The following is a 13,467-nucleotide window of genomic DNA, read 5'->3' on the forward strand; positions in this document are numbered from 1 at the left end:
AACCTTATCTTCCATTATCGTTATATGTTATCTCACAAACCCATACCCAGCATCTAGTACAAAACTCTGAATCACCTGCTTAATTAAAATGTATAAGGACATCTCTGTTCACATAAACCAAACATAGCATCTGCACTGTCACAGAGTGGATTTTTTTTTAACTTAACACTAAAACTGACTCTAACCAGTCCCGCCTTTTAAGGGGAAGGGAAAAGAGTTGCATAATTCAGTCACAGTAGCAAAACAGTCACAATCATTAAAATAAGTAGACCAGGGACTTCCCTGGCCATCCAGTGGTTAAGACTTCACCTTCCCATGCACAGGGTGACGGTTCAATCTCTGGGTGGGCAGCTAAGATCCCACATGCCTTGGGGCCAAAAAAGCAAAACATAAAACAGAAGCAATATTGTAACAAATTCAATAAAGATTTTTAAAATGGTCCATACCAAAAAACCTTTAAAAACAAAAGTAGATCTTTCTGGAAATATGATAGTCTACATCGACAGTCTACAATCCTAAAGGATGTGACTGGGCAGAAAGGGGACAGGCTTTTGAATAAACAAATGTGGACCCTCCCAAGGCTGAATAGAGGAGTAAAGAGTGAAACTGTTACCCGCAAAAGAGAAAGGGAAATTGAACTTCACTGTGAAGTCCCAAAGGAACACATTCCTGAAAACCAGAGAAGCAAGACAGGGGAAGCGGTTTGGCCACATGGCATGTCCAACCCCCCATCTCCGCAGACCATCAGTAAAACTGCTACAGACATCTATACCCAGATAAGTCATCTAGGAGACAGGGAGAGGATGTCAGCATCATCAGGCAGATAAGGCAGCTAAGGAGGAGTGGGGGAATGAGGAGGAGGAAGCAAGAACCTGGAGCCAGTAACCCCTGGTAAGGGTGGTGACATCTGAGTTCCAGGGGCTGCAGCTGGTGAGACTGTCCCACCCGCAAGAGCAGATGCCTGTATGGTCATCTCCTTCCACCCCAGGGGCACGTACTCGTGAGTAAATTGGACAACCAAGCATTTCTGCAGAGAAACCACACACCTGTAATCCACCAGATCAAACTGGAACCAGGAAACCATGAACAAGGTGAGAGCATCAATCCACTCGCCAAGCCCAGCAGAACTGCACCTCTGTAAAAAAAAAAAAAAAAAGACATGTTACAGGACATCTGACGCTGTTACTATTCCATTGCCCCAAATATAAAACGGAAACATATCTTCTACCTCTAGGCACATCCAAGAGACAACGTGAGTGTGAAGCAACCAATGAGCTCACGGAAGTCCACTGGGAAACAATATTACAGACGTCCAGAGCACTGACACAAGAGCACCTCTGACTTGTCATGAATGACATCTGCAGTCTTTCCTGGTCAATGTCAACAAAGCAACTGAGCTTTCTCAGACTATTATAGTTCATATTGGCCATGGGACATTTTAAATGACTCTGCCGAAGTCAAAAAGAAAAAGTCACTGGGAATAGTTTCTATTTAGTGTACCTCTTTTCATTCTTTTCTCAACCTCAGTCCTGCTTTTATCAATAGTCTCTGCCTTCCTAGGACTGAGGTGAGTTTGATAAATAATTATAAATTGTGTCTTTGAAAATAACCACAAACTATTTCATTCTTTAACTACTTTGGCAAAACCTTGTAGGCGATGGGGAGGAAAAAAAGAATTGAACTAAACAGGACTTCCCAGGTGGTCCAGTGGCTAAGACTCCACACTCCCAACATAGGGAGCCCAGTTTCAATCCCTGGTCAGGGAACGAGATTCCACATGCTGGAACTAAGAGTTTGCACGTCACAATTAAGAGTCTGCATGCTGCAACTAAAGATCCTGGATGCTGCAACAAAGACCCAGTGCAACCAAATAAATTTTACTAAGAAATAAATAAACATAATATTAAAAAAAGAATTTAACTAAACTTTAGCAGGAAATTACAACATGGCATTCAATGAAGTAGCTATAACATAAATAAACTAAAAAATATAGAGTGCTTACTAGATAGCTGGAACTGTTTGAAGATTTTTACATATACTAGCTCAGCTCATTCTCACAGGTCTGTAAAGTAAATGCTATGAAAAAGTGAAAGTGTTAGTTGCTTAGTTGTGTCTGACTCTTTGCGACCCCATGGACTGTAGAACACCAGGCTCTTCTACCCATGGAATTCTCCAGAAAAGAATACTGGAGTGGGTTGTCATTCCCTTCTCCAGGGAATAACCTAAACCAGGGATCGAAACCAGGTCTTGCCTCATTGCAGATAGATTCTTTACTGTCTGAGCCACCAGGGAAGCCCAAAGTAAACGCTGTAATTATCCCCATTTCACAGAGGAGGACACTGGGGAAAAGAGCACTTTGAGTAACCTGCTGGATATTCGACATTGCCGCCCACGCGGGACAAAGAATCTGAAACAGGCCCTCCAGCTCTGGAGTGAGGCTCTCAGCCACTCTCCTGCCTGCTCCCTCCCTCTAAGGTGAAGGATGGCCCCTGCTGTTCAGAAGACAGCAAAAAGCCTGAGAGGACACGGTTGACCACTATCTATCTCCAAGTCAACAACAAACGTTGACGAGGACTTACTGTGTGCCAGGCTCTGTCCCAGGGGCTTGGGCTGCATCTCTGAACAAAAAGCCCTTGCCTTTACATGCTCACAGTCCAGAGGAGCCGCTCACCAGGCCACACACTGTCCTTGATCGCCCCTATCACCTCCCAGCGTCCCCTCAGCACGGGGGCAAACAGCCCTCAAGCGCCTTCATCTCCAGAGTACACAGTGATGTCCTGCTTGTCGAGCTGCTCATGCAGAGGAGCAAGGTCTTCAACCACACCAGCCAGTTTCTGGATTGCTTCCAAACCCAAACTCACCCAAATGGGTTCGGATCTGGCCCTGGATGGGGGTGTCCACTCACTGCCCATCTGGAGACAAGGGACACCTCTCCAAAAATCCAGTGGGTGAGGAATACAAGGCTGCCAAAGGCAGCGCCCACCAACAACCAGTCCAGACCAGAGGCCACTGCCTTGGCTGCCTCACCATTCTTTTTCCGTTGAGGTTTGCAGCAGGCACCATCTAGAATAAAAAACAGAAAAGGGTCAGTTACACAGAAAGTTACCCTCTATATTAGCAGACTTTAAACAAGTAGGAAATGGTACCTGGCTTCAAGAAGCTTACTTTAGAGGGGAAGGTGAGACCCCATAACAAGTAGAACATGCCAGGAGGCAGGCAGTGGGAAGCTAGATCAGGATTTCAGGAGAATAAATCATTTTGGAATCTGACAACTGAAAATGCAGAAAGGTATGTACTTCATGTGGAACAAACAGTTATGAGCTAAAATATCTGTATGAAAAGTGAAAGGTAAGTTCAGGAAACAAATGCAATCCACCTGGAACGGAACGTTCCCAGTACACCAGGATGCTTCTCCCAAAAAGAACAAGGTCCTCATCTAACCCTCTGAGCCCCCAGAGTGTTAACAGTGCATCGACTGAGCAATTACTGCGGCCAGCCCCTCACATGAACTCGTTTAATTTTCACAGCAACTTTACGAGGCAGGCTCTATTACTAACCCCATTTCACAGACTGAAAAACTGACAGGCCCAGAGAAGACAGATCCAAGATCACACAGCTGGTAGAGAGAGCCTAGACAGTACCTGTGCACTTTACCCTACTATGATTCCTAGGACTGTTTAACGGGGAGGTCTCAGTTTGTTGCATTAGTGACTTCACATACAGAAATGTACCAACTGCAGAAAATACTGGCAAAAGAACGCCTTTATAGGAACAGAGAGCCTGCTGGGCGGATGCTTCATGACACTGGGAAGCCTGCTTCAGGACAGAAGGACACCTGAGAGTCTGCCTGTGGGAATGAAAGCATGATTTCACAGGCAGGAAGAAAGCCGTTCTGTCCAGAAAGGAGTGAAGGGGAGGAGGAGCAGAGCTGAAAGCTATGGGTGTGAAGGAGAGGGTGGTGAAGACAGATGGTGACCAGGGCCTGGAGGCCAAGGAGGCAGTCTCTGGGAAAGACAGCAGCTTAAGCTGAATTTCCCAAGTAACAACGCTGCTGCACAGTATGGTGTGTGCCTCTCCTCGCAAGACGCAGCAAATCTTCAAACTACCCCCAAAAACATCGCCAGGGATGACGAGATATCCTGGGAAAGCTGGAGAGGAGTGGAACTTCGTAAATGGGGCACAGGGCAAAAACCGGAAGGGACTAACAACAGGGTCACAAAAATGTAAACCAGAAGCGAGAAAGAAAACTCCAGTCCAGAAATGTAAGGGGTGCCCTGAATCCAGATCCTCACCAGGCTGTCCCTGTGAAGTTCACTGCCTGAGCTTCTACTTCACATGTGAGCATTTTATAAAATACAAAACATGTATTAGGCACTAGAACCGAGTTTGAAATGTGCTAATCAATATCAATGTCTCTTGATCAATTTACGTGCATGATGTTCCCCTGTTCTCACTACTCCCACTTCATACCAAAATTGGAGGAGTTAAACAGACTCTTTGTTCATGGTGAGCTAAACTCTCTAAACTTTTATTAATCTGTGAGATTTCTCCTTGTATTCACAGAAGTAGAGTGACTCATTAAGAGTTACACACAAAGCCAGGAGCAAGTTAAGTAGAATCTAGCAACACTCCTTCCTTTTCTTCAGAAGTTTGGAGTTAGCATGTAATGCAAACGTCCAGGTTTGCTTGCAAGCTCCGGACAGGTGATTCAAAAGGTGGTATGAATATCCATGGAGTTAGTGGTAAAGAACCTGCCTGCCAATGCAGAAAATGTAAGAGACAAGGGTTCAATCGCTGAGTTAGGAAGATCCCCTGGAGGACGGCACAGCAACCCACTCCAGTATTCTTGCCTGGAGAATCCCACAGACAGAGGAGCCTGGTGGGCTCCAGTCCATAAGGTTGCCCAGACCGGACATGACTGAAGCGACTTAGCCCGCACATGAATATTCAGGATTTCCTTTATTTTTACATTTCAGGTTTGGAGTTTAAATACCTTCAGACTTAAGGGCAGGGCAGGGCAGGGCGGGGTGGGGTGAGGTGGGGTGAGGTGGGGTGAGTTGGGGGAGGAGAGCAAAAGGAAAACACAAACCAAGAAAAAAAGAAACAAACCCATGCAGTTCTCATAGTGTTGGAGAAGACTTGAGAGTCCCTTGGACTGAAAGGAGATAAAACCATCAATCCTAAAGGAAATCACTCCTGAATATTCAAAGGAAGGACTGATGCTGAAGCTGAAGCTCCAATACTTTGGCCACCTGATGCGAAGAGCCAACTCATTGAAAAAGACCCTGACACTGGTAAAGATTAAAGGCAGGAGGAGAAGGGGACAACAGAGGATGAGATGGTTGGATGGCATCACTGACTCATTAGACATGAGTCTAAGCAAGCTCCAGGAGGTGGTGATGGACAGGGAAGCCTGGAGTGCTGCGGTCCATGGGGTTGCAAAGAGTTGGATACAACTGAGCGACTGAACTAAACTGATGCAGTTCTCACAGCCCTTGCTAACAAATAACTTTTCAGAGCGTTACAGATGGGCTGGGGTCAGTAAGGAGGTAGAGAACTGACGGATCTCATCCTGGAAAGCCCTTTCATTGGGCAAGAGGAGAAGACAGTGCTGAAGGCCAGCAGGGAACATGAGGCCTGGGTCTACTCTCCCACTCCACAATGAGACAAGTCAGAGATGAACGATTACCACCACCCTCTATGCTGCCAAGGCAAAGGTGCCTTCTGCCCAGATGATAGCCCACTTCCTAGGCCAGCTACTCCTGCAAAGGGAGGAAAAGCAGACTCGTGACCTTCAGATAAGAAAGGTAAATAAACTGCAAGAGAGAAAAATCCCTAAATAAACTGGGCCTATGCTTACCTGTGTAAATGCGATCAAGTGTGGCAATGGTACTTAATGTCAGTATCACTCTGTTGGACATCTGATAAGTCCAGACTGGGTTTAGTGACGTGTACCAAATGCGGAGAACAAGAAGAAGAATCTGTCCTAAAATAAATCCCCAGATTCTGAAGTACCTGTAAGTACAGAAATATTTTTAACAACTTTTTTGTTAGTGGTTTCAATGTACTCCTTCCATTGTGAATTTCACAGTGTCACAGAAGGAGTATATGAGGTAGTTTTGTTGGTAATCTACACAACTTAGCCTTTGTATAGCCCGTTACCTAGGCAGCTCATTATAATTTCTCCATTCTCACAACATTATTGAGAGAAATGGCAAATACTCATATCCTGGTTTTGTGAAAAGGAAAAAAAATGAGACTTCGACAAGGCCTTCCTGAAAGCTAAATACTATATCTTGGAATGCCCGGTCCCAACTTCCCTTTGGTAACTGACTACATTTGTTGCACAAGATGCAAGTATACCTTTGCAAGCCACTTCCTGTCCACCACGTCACAGCATGCACCACCAGTGAGGAAGACAGACCAAGCGCAAGGACCGTGAGCCGAAGTTTGGCATTTGGAGCCTGGAAGGAGGCGATGCTACCTACAAACAAATTGTAAGGAGAGCTAGACATTTCTGGTAAGCAAGCCCTTCTAGTTATGATCTGCCTCTGACGCCTGCTGTGTCTAATACCATGTCTACACTCAGGAAGGTAGGGATAATGTACAATTTTGTGTATGTATAAATCTTTTTGAGCATTTTTATCGCGGTATTATTCATACTATAAAATTCACTGTGTTAAGATGTATGACTCAGTGGTTCTTAATATGTTTACAAATTTGCACAACTATACCTGAAATGAACACTACATTGTAAACCAATTAAACTTAAATAAAAAACTTTTTTAAAAAAAACTTCATGTTGTAGCATGTCAGAGCTTCAATCCTTTTTATGGCTAAGTGATGTTCTGTTGCATGGATATACTGCTTTTTGTTTATTCATTCATCCCATTGATGAGCATTTGGATTGTTTCCACTTTTTGGGTATTATGAGTAATATTGCTAAGAACATTTATGTACCAGGTCTTATGTGAACGTTTCCATTTTTCTTGGGTCTAACTCCAAAGGGTGGAGTTGTTGGATCATATGACAACTATGTTTAACATTCTGAGGGACTGCCAAACTGTTTTCCAAACCAACTGCACCATTTTACATTCCCATCAGCAATGTGTGAGGATTTCAGTTTCTTCATAATTCTTGTCAACACTTAATATTGTCTATCTTTTTAATCAAGGCTATTTTAGTGACTCAAAGTAATTAAGATCAAAACTAAACTAAATCAATTGTATTGGGCTGGTCAAAAAGTTCATTTGGGTCTTTCAGATCTTAAAGAAAACCCAAATGAACTTTTTGACCAAGCCAATAGTATGAACTAGTTTAAAGGTTTAATAGTTAACTATGTGCTGATTAACCTAAAATATCTTAAGGAACAGCAGTGAGACAGCATGTAACACTCAGATCATCTTTGTAGTTGTGTAAGAATCCCTTCCGACTCTGTAAAAAACAACATTGTTTCATCTTCTTAAGAAGTATCTGAAGTCAGAAAGAAAAAAAAAAAGTACCTGAAAAGGGAGTTTAAGGCAAAGCATGACTTACTTCAGCCTCTCTTTGGCATCATCAAACTCAATGGACACCTGGGAAGAGCATATGACACAAACTGGTTTCTTCATCCTGAAGTCACTTTCCTACCCACTCCTCTTTCTCAAATACAATTCTACCTTACTGAAGTAATGGGCTTTCGGGGGAAAGGAGATGAAAGGGACCAACAAGAAGTATCTCAGACACCACACTCCAGTTATTTCCTGTTACATCACAGCCTCCAGAGGCTACTGGGCCAGAACTAGACTAAAAACAAAACACTGTCCCAGAAACTGTGTGGTGAGTGGCTCTGTAGGTAAAGCTGTCACAGGTAGCGCTGAGCAAAGGCAACAAAACAGCGCCCTGATGAGATCCACCTCATAAACCCAGACAGGGAGTGTGATGAGGCCAAGGTCATAAAAGAATTCATAAAAGGATTCTGTGAGCCAAGGATAGTTTAACTCAGTTATTACATATACTCTGGAAGAAGGAAGTTTCATCTTTATTATTTCTGGAGCTAAAAATTTCATGATCATTTGACATTTCTTTTCATTCCTACGGACATCATCTTTTAAAAGGATGCACTTTCCAGTGGTCTTTCCCACTGCAGTTTAGGGCTTCGGATCTTTGAGGGCAACCACGGAGCTTGCTACACTCACTAACCATGTTGTGCCTTCTTCAGGGACTGATGTACAGAAAAACAGAAGGTGAATTTCCTAGTGATTCCAGTCACTGTTCCTAGACAGAAGAAATTACACACAGCATGGTTGGTTCATGAACAAATGCCACTTGGAAAACAGTGAAACCAATTGTGTTATAGCAAAAGGGCAAGACAGGCAGTACTCTTCAGCTACAGATTCAACCAGACTGGAGTCTGGTATTTTTGTTTTTCAAACTTTTTCTCCATGACCTCACATTCTTACTATTTTTTACCTCCAGAACTTTCCCAAGGTCTCTCAATATTTATTAATATAATAACATCAAGTCTTTGTGATAGTAAGTGTATAGTTCTTAATTACTGGGTTTTGGCAATGTAACATATTGAAATCCAGAATTCAAATACTATGAAAGGTATACAGTGCCAAGTTTCATCTTTATATCTGTCTCAATATCAAATTTTTCACCTTAGAAGCAGCAAAAATTATATCAGTGTTTTTTAAAATACTTTTGGACCTATTTAATGCATGTTCAATTAATTACTAAATATAATTCAACTACCCCATTTAACACAAAAGTTAGCATTCTGAACATACTGTTTCGTGCTTCTTTTTTTCTCACTTAATATTGAAGAACATTCCATTTCCTTACATAAATGTTCTCATTCTTTAGTATAGCTGCATAGTATTCTACAGTACTCCCAGTTTCATAACCAAAATTTATTTAACGTAACCTATCCCGTATAGATGACATTTAGATCATTTCTGACACTGTTATTATAAATATTGCTAGTGATTAAATAACCTTTTATTTTTATCATTTGACACACACGTAAGTTTATCTATAGGATATATGCCCAGAGGTGGAATTGCTGAGTGAAAAATACAGATTTGTAATTTTGATAAACACTGCCAAATTATCCTTTGCAGAAACTGTGCAAATTTACATTCCCACCAGCAATGCATGAGTGCCTGTTTTCCCATGCTTACAATAGTGTTATCCAAGTTTGTTCCTTATCAATCTGATATGAGAAACTATCTATAAATATATATATATATATATATATGATTTGTATTCTACACCCTTTAGTATCTTTTAAAGATCCAATTATATTTCCTTTCCAGTAAACTGATCATATCCTTTGCGTTCTCTTCTATTGAGTTATTGGTCCTTTTATTGAAAGTGAAAGTCGCTCAGTCGTGTCCAACTCTTTGCAACCCCATAGACTAAACAGTCCATGGAGTTCTCCAGGCCAGAATACTGGAGTGGGTAGCCTTTCCCTTCCCCAGGGGATCTTCTCAACCCAGGGATCAAACCCAGATCTCCCCCATTTCAGGTGGATTCTTTACCAGCTGAGCCACAAGGAAAGCCCAAGAATACTGGAGTGGGTAGCCTATCCCTTCTCCAGTGGATCTTCCTGAGATCATACTCTTTGCTTTCTCTTCTATTGAGTTATTGGTCCTTTTATTACTGATTTGTAAAAACTCCATGTATTAGTGAAATTAGCCCTTCGACTAGAAGAGTTGCAATATTTTTCCTAACTTATTGATTGCCTTTGCTTACTACAATGTTCATCATGCATAATTTCCATATTTTATGCATTATCATTTAACAACTTTTTAATGACTTATGAGTTTTGTATCATAGTTGGAAAAAAGAACAAAAACATATTTAATACTTTCACATTTCCCCAAGGTATCTTTCCCCTCTTCAGTTCAGGGGTCCTTAAAATTTTTCAATCTGACAGAAAAGTTAAAAATGTAAATATGTTGACTCTTGGTCTAGACTTACAATTCTACTAAAACTCTTCAAGGCAGTAATAAGAGAAAGAGACATCTTTTATTTTTTACTTAATCATTTAGCATTCAAAGAACAGTCTACATTTTCCCTGGATTTTTAACTAAAAAAAAAAAAAAAGAAAGAAAGAAACTTAAGGAATCACTTTTAAAATCTTACCAACAGTAATTATCCGCAGCAAGGCTAGCATCCATTTCTTATTAACCAGTTTCCAGACAGGAGTAATGGTGACGACTAATGGAGAAAGAAATGCTACAGCAAAACCTTCCAGCCCGGTGAGTTCCAGTGTTTGCAGGGGAAAGTAATAGATCATTGGGCCCAGGTCATGGCAGAGAGACCAAGAAACATATCCTAGGAGGGAAAAAGGGAAAAAACAGTTTTTAAGAGAGAGAGCAAGTCTGTTTCAGACAACAGCCCTTCCCTCTGCTACAACTGGACTACTTTCCTGGTGACTTAACCTCCTAATGCAGGGGACACATGCAGGGTTCAGTCCCTGGGTTGGGAAGATCCCCTGCAGAATGGAATGGCTACCCACTCCAGTATTCTTGCCTGGAGGATCCCACGGACAGAGGAGCCGGGCGGGTTACAGTCCATGGGGTTGCAAAGAGCTGAACACAATTTAGCAGCTAAACAACAACAACAACGACTACTACAACTGCTCTGACTGGCTGCCCTCCTTCATGACTCTGGCTTTAACTGGGTTCCAATAAGAGAATTCCATCCCCTTCTCAGGCCCAGGATGAGAATGGCTTCCAGCTGTTTTCAGTCCCTCAAATATCCCCTGTTTGTCCCTTTAACCTCATCCATCAGTTCAGTTCAGTTTTCGTCACTCAGTCATGTCCGACTCTTTGAGAATCCAAGAACTACAGCACGCCAGGCCTCCCTGTCCATCACCAGCTCCTGGAGTTCACCCAAACTCATGTCCATTGAGTCAGTGATGCCATCCAACCATCTCATCCTCTGTCATCCCCTTCTTCTCCTGCCCTCAATCTTTCCCAGCATCAGGGTCTTTTTCAATGAGTCAGCTCTTCGCATCAGGAGGCCAAAGTATTGGAGTTTCACCTTCAACATCAGTCCTTCCGATGAACACCCAAGACTGATCTCCTCTAGGATGGACTGCTTGGATCTCTTTGCAGTCCAAGAGACTCTCAAGAGTCTTCTCCAACACCACAATTCAAAAGTATCAATTCTTCAATGCTCAGCTTTCTTTATAGTCCAACTCTCACATCCATACATGACTACTGGAAAAACCATAGCCTTGACTAGACAGACCTTTGTTGATAAAGTAATGTCTCTGCTTTCTAATATGCTGTCTAGGTTCATACAGGTAGGTAAAGTGAAAGTAGTTCAGTGGTGTCTGAGTCTTTGCAACTCAATGGGCTGTAGTCCACTAGGCTCCTCTGTCTGTCGAATTCTCCAGGCCAGAATACTACAATGGGTAGCCATTCCCTTCTTCAGGGGATCTTCCCAAATCAGGGATCAAACCCAGGTCTCCTTCATTGTAGGCAGATTCTTAACCACCTGAGCCACCAAGGAAGCCCTGTAAGGTGGCAATCCTTTTATTAAAGGCTCTTCATCTCAGCCATCTAGGTTCAGTCTGGTTTCCCGTCAGGACCCTGAAAAAATTTCCTCAACTAATTTGACCTTTCTTCAATGAGAAATATGGTGAAAATTAAAAAGAGCAAAAAACAATAGGACTCCTTCCTCCCACTCCAGACTACAGCCAAAGGCAGGTTAGTTAGGAAATAATCCTTTTCTTGTGAGTAGGCTATTTTAAGCCTAAGCCTTAGGAGGCAGTGTGGGGTAGTTGAAAAACCAGATTTGAAGTTACTGTCACACCTGCCGACCCTGTAATCTTCTACAGCGATGACAATTAACCAATGGACATTTAACACACGTAAGGCTCCAAGTATTCACAGGGATCTTCTTTCTGATTCCTCAGACAACCTGTGTCCTATGAAACTGACACTATTTCTACTCCTCCTTTACAAATGCAAAATCAAACAACAAAAACTCTGGAGATCCTGAAAGTTGAGTAACTGCCTAAGGTCACAAAAGTAGCAAATAGCAGTGAGCTGAAAACCAAAGAATCCAGTTCCAAACTATTCTTAATCACTGAAAACGGTACTTTTAACCACTTCGCAGAGTTATTAGGATTAAAAAAAGATCAAGCACACAGAGTACCTAGCACCCTAGGTACCTACTGAGCGCACAATTCTTTTTACATCGTGTACTTGTGAGATACAGACTGGGCCAAATAATCAGCCTCCCTGCTACCCCCCATCTCCCAGCATTACCAGCTCCCAGAAAACCCAGTTCTTAGGAAGGCACCCCTTCCTTTCATTGTGAACTACCAATCTCCCAAACGTTTGTCTGGGCGTTCTGATTTCAACCACACAACTCAGACAGTATTAACAACAGCAGCTGTTCCTGGTACTTTTTGCAAAGCTGCTAAGGGAGCACACCACGCGACTCGTGTCCCATGTCGGATATTGCTGGCCAAATGCCCACATGTGCGACCACCACCCAAGCCCACTCGTGCCGGGCCAACCCAAGCAGCACCGCCCTGAGCGTTACAGCCGGGGCGCCGAGGAGCGGGGAACGGAGCCCCCTTCGGAAAGGGGCCATTTCCTCCTCCAAGGGATCTTCCCGACCCAGGAGTGGAGGCCCCCGCATTGGCAGGCAGATTCTTTACCACTGAGCCGCTTGGGAAGCCAAAGCTCGGTGCTGAAATTTATTCTGGTAAAGGTCATGGGTGAGCGGCCTCGGGGTTGGTGCCAGCCTCGCGGTTCGAGGCCGACAGGAGAAGTCGTGCCCGTTGGGCGCAACACCAGGGTGGCGTAGGAGCTCGGGAAGACTCGGGGGAGCGCCGGATCTTCGGAACCGCAATCTAGGGCTTTTCTCTCTTTTTAAATTCATTCAGCAGCAGAAGGTGAGAGGGGACGATAAGCATCTCTATTCCGGGCGCCGAGCTTGCCTGCCTTCCTCCCGGGGCTCAGCCAAGCCCGCCGAGCATCGTGGTTCCCTGCAGGGCAAGGGGGACCGACCCGGGAACGCGCGGCGGGCGGCCTCGGCTTACCCAGGAGGCTCTCCAGGAGCACCTCTCTCCATGGCGAGGTCATGGCCGCAGCCCCTAGTCCCGGGCCAGCCGCCGCGTCCTCCCGAGTCTGCGCCCACGCCACCGGCCCCGGCCAGCCCGCACGCCCGGCCCTGGCGAGGGTGGGGCCCGCCGCCTCCGCCCCGCCACGCCCGGCGCCGCCCGCCGGGCCCCGGGGCTTCTCTGAGCGCCAGGTGCCCCGCGCCACCGCCGCAGCCAACGCGAAGGAGCCGGGGGCCTCCCACCTGCCTCCGGGGTGAAAAACAGATCTCTCGGCCAGCCAGCGGAACAGCCCCGGGGATGGCGCGCTGCGAGCGCGCAGGAGGGCGGCATCGTGGCAACTCTGGACCCGCGGTGCTCTTTAAAGGAGGCCCGAGGGCGCGTGGCGAGGGGGCAAA

General features: G+C 44.4%; 1 protein-coding gene across 2 annotated transcripts in view; it reads right to left on the reverse strand.

Annotated features, from left to right (window-relative positions):
* CWH43 (cell wall biogenesis 43 C-terminal homolog) overlaps positions 1 to 13,171 on the reverse strand; it is a 55,724-nt gene extending 42,553 nt beyond the window's left edge. The window contains exons 1-7 of one of the 2 annotated variants that reach the window (XM_065914261.1): positions 13,052 to 13,171; positions 10,132 to 10,323; positions 8,182 to 8,256; positions 6,364 to 6,484; positions 5,861 to 6,015; positions 2,862 to 3,063; positions 1,047 to 1,135 (exon numbers count right to left, since the gene is read on the reverse strand). In XM_065914261.1, coding sequence (XP_065770333.1) covers positions 1,047 to 1,135; positions 2,862 to 3,063; positions 5,861 to 6,015; positions 6,364 to 6,484; positions 8,182 to 8,256; positions 10,132 to 10,323; positions 13,052 to 13,094 — 877 coding nt within the window. In that variant the 5' untranslated portion in view covers positions 13,095 to 13,171. The remainder of the gene's footprint in view (positions 1 to 1,046; positions 1,136 to 2,861; positions 3,064 to 5,860; positions 6,016 to 6,363; positions 6,485 to 8,181; positions 8,257 to 10,131; positions 10,324 to 13,051) is intronic. The other variant, XM_065914262.1, reaches the window with a different exon arrangement.
* Positions 13,172 to 13,467: the final 296 nt, after the last annotated feature.

The sequence above is a fragment of the Muntiacus reevesi genome, chromosome 22, assembly GCF_963930625.1.
Source record: "Muntiacus reevesi chromosome 22, mMunRee1.1, whole genome shotgun sequence".
NCBI lineage: Eukaryota > Metazoa > Chordata > Mammalia > Artiodactyla > Cervidae > Muntiacus > Muntiacus reevesi.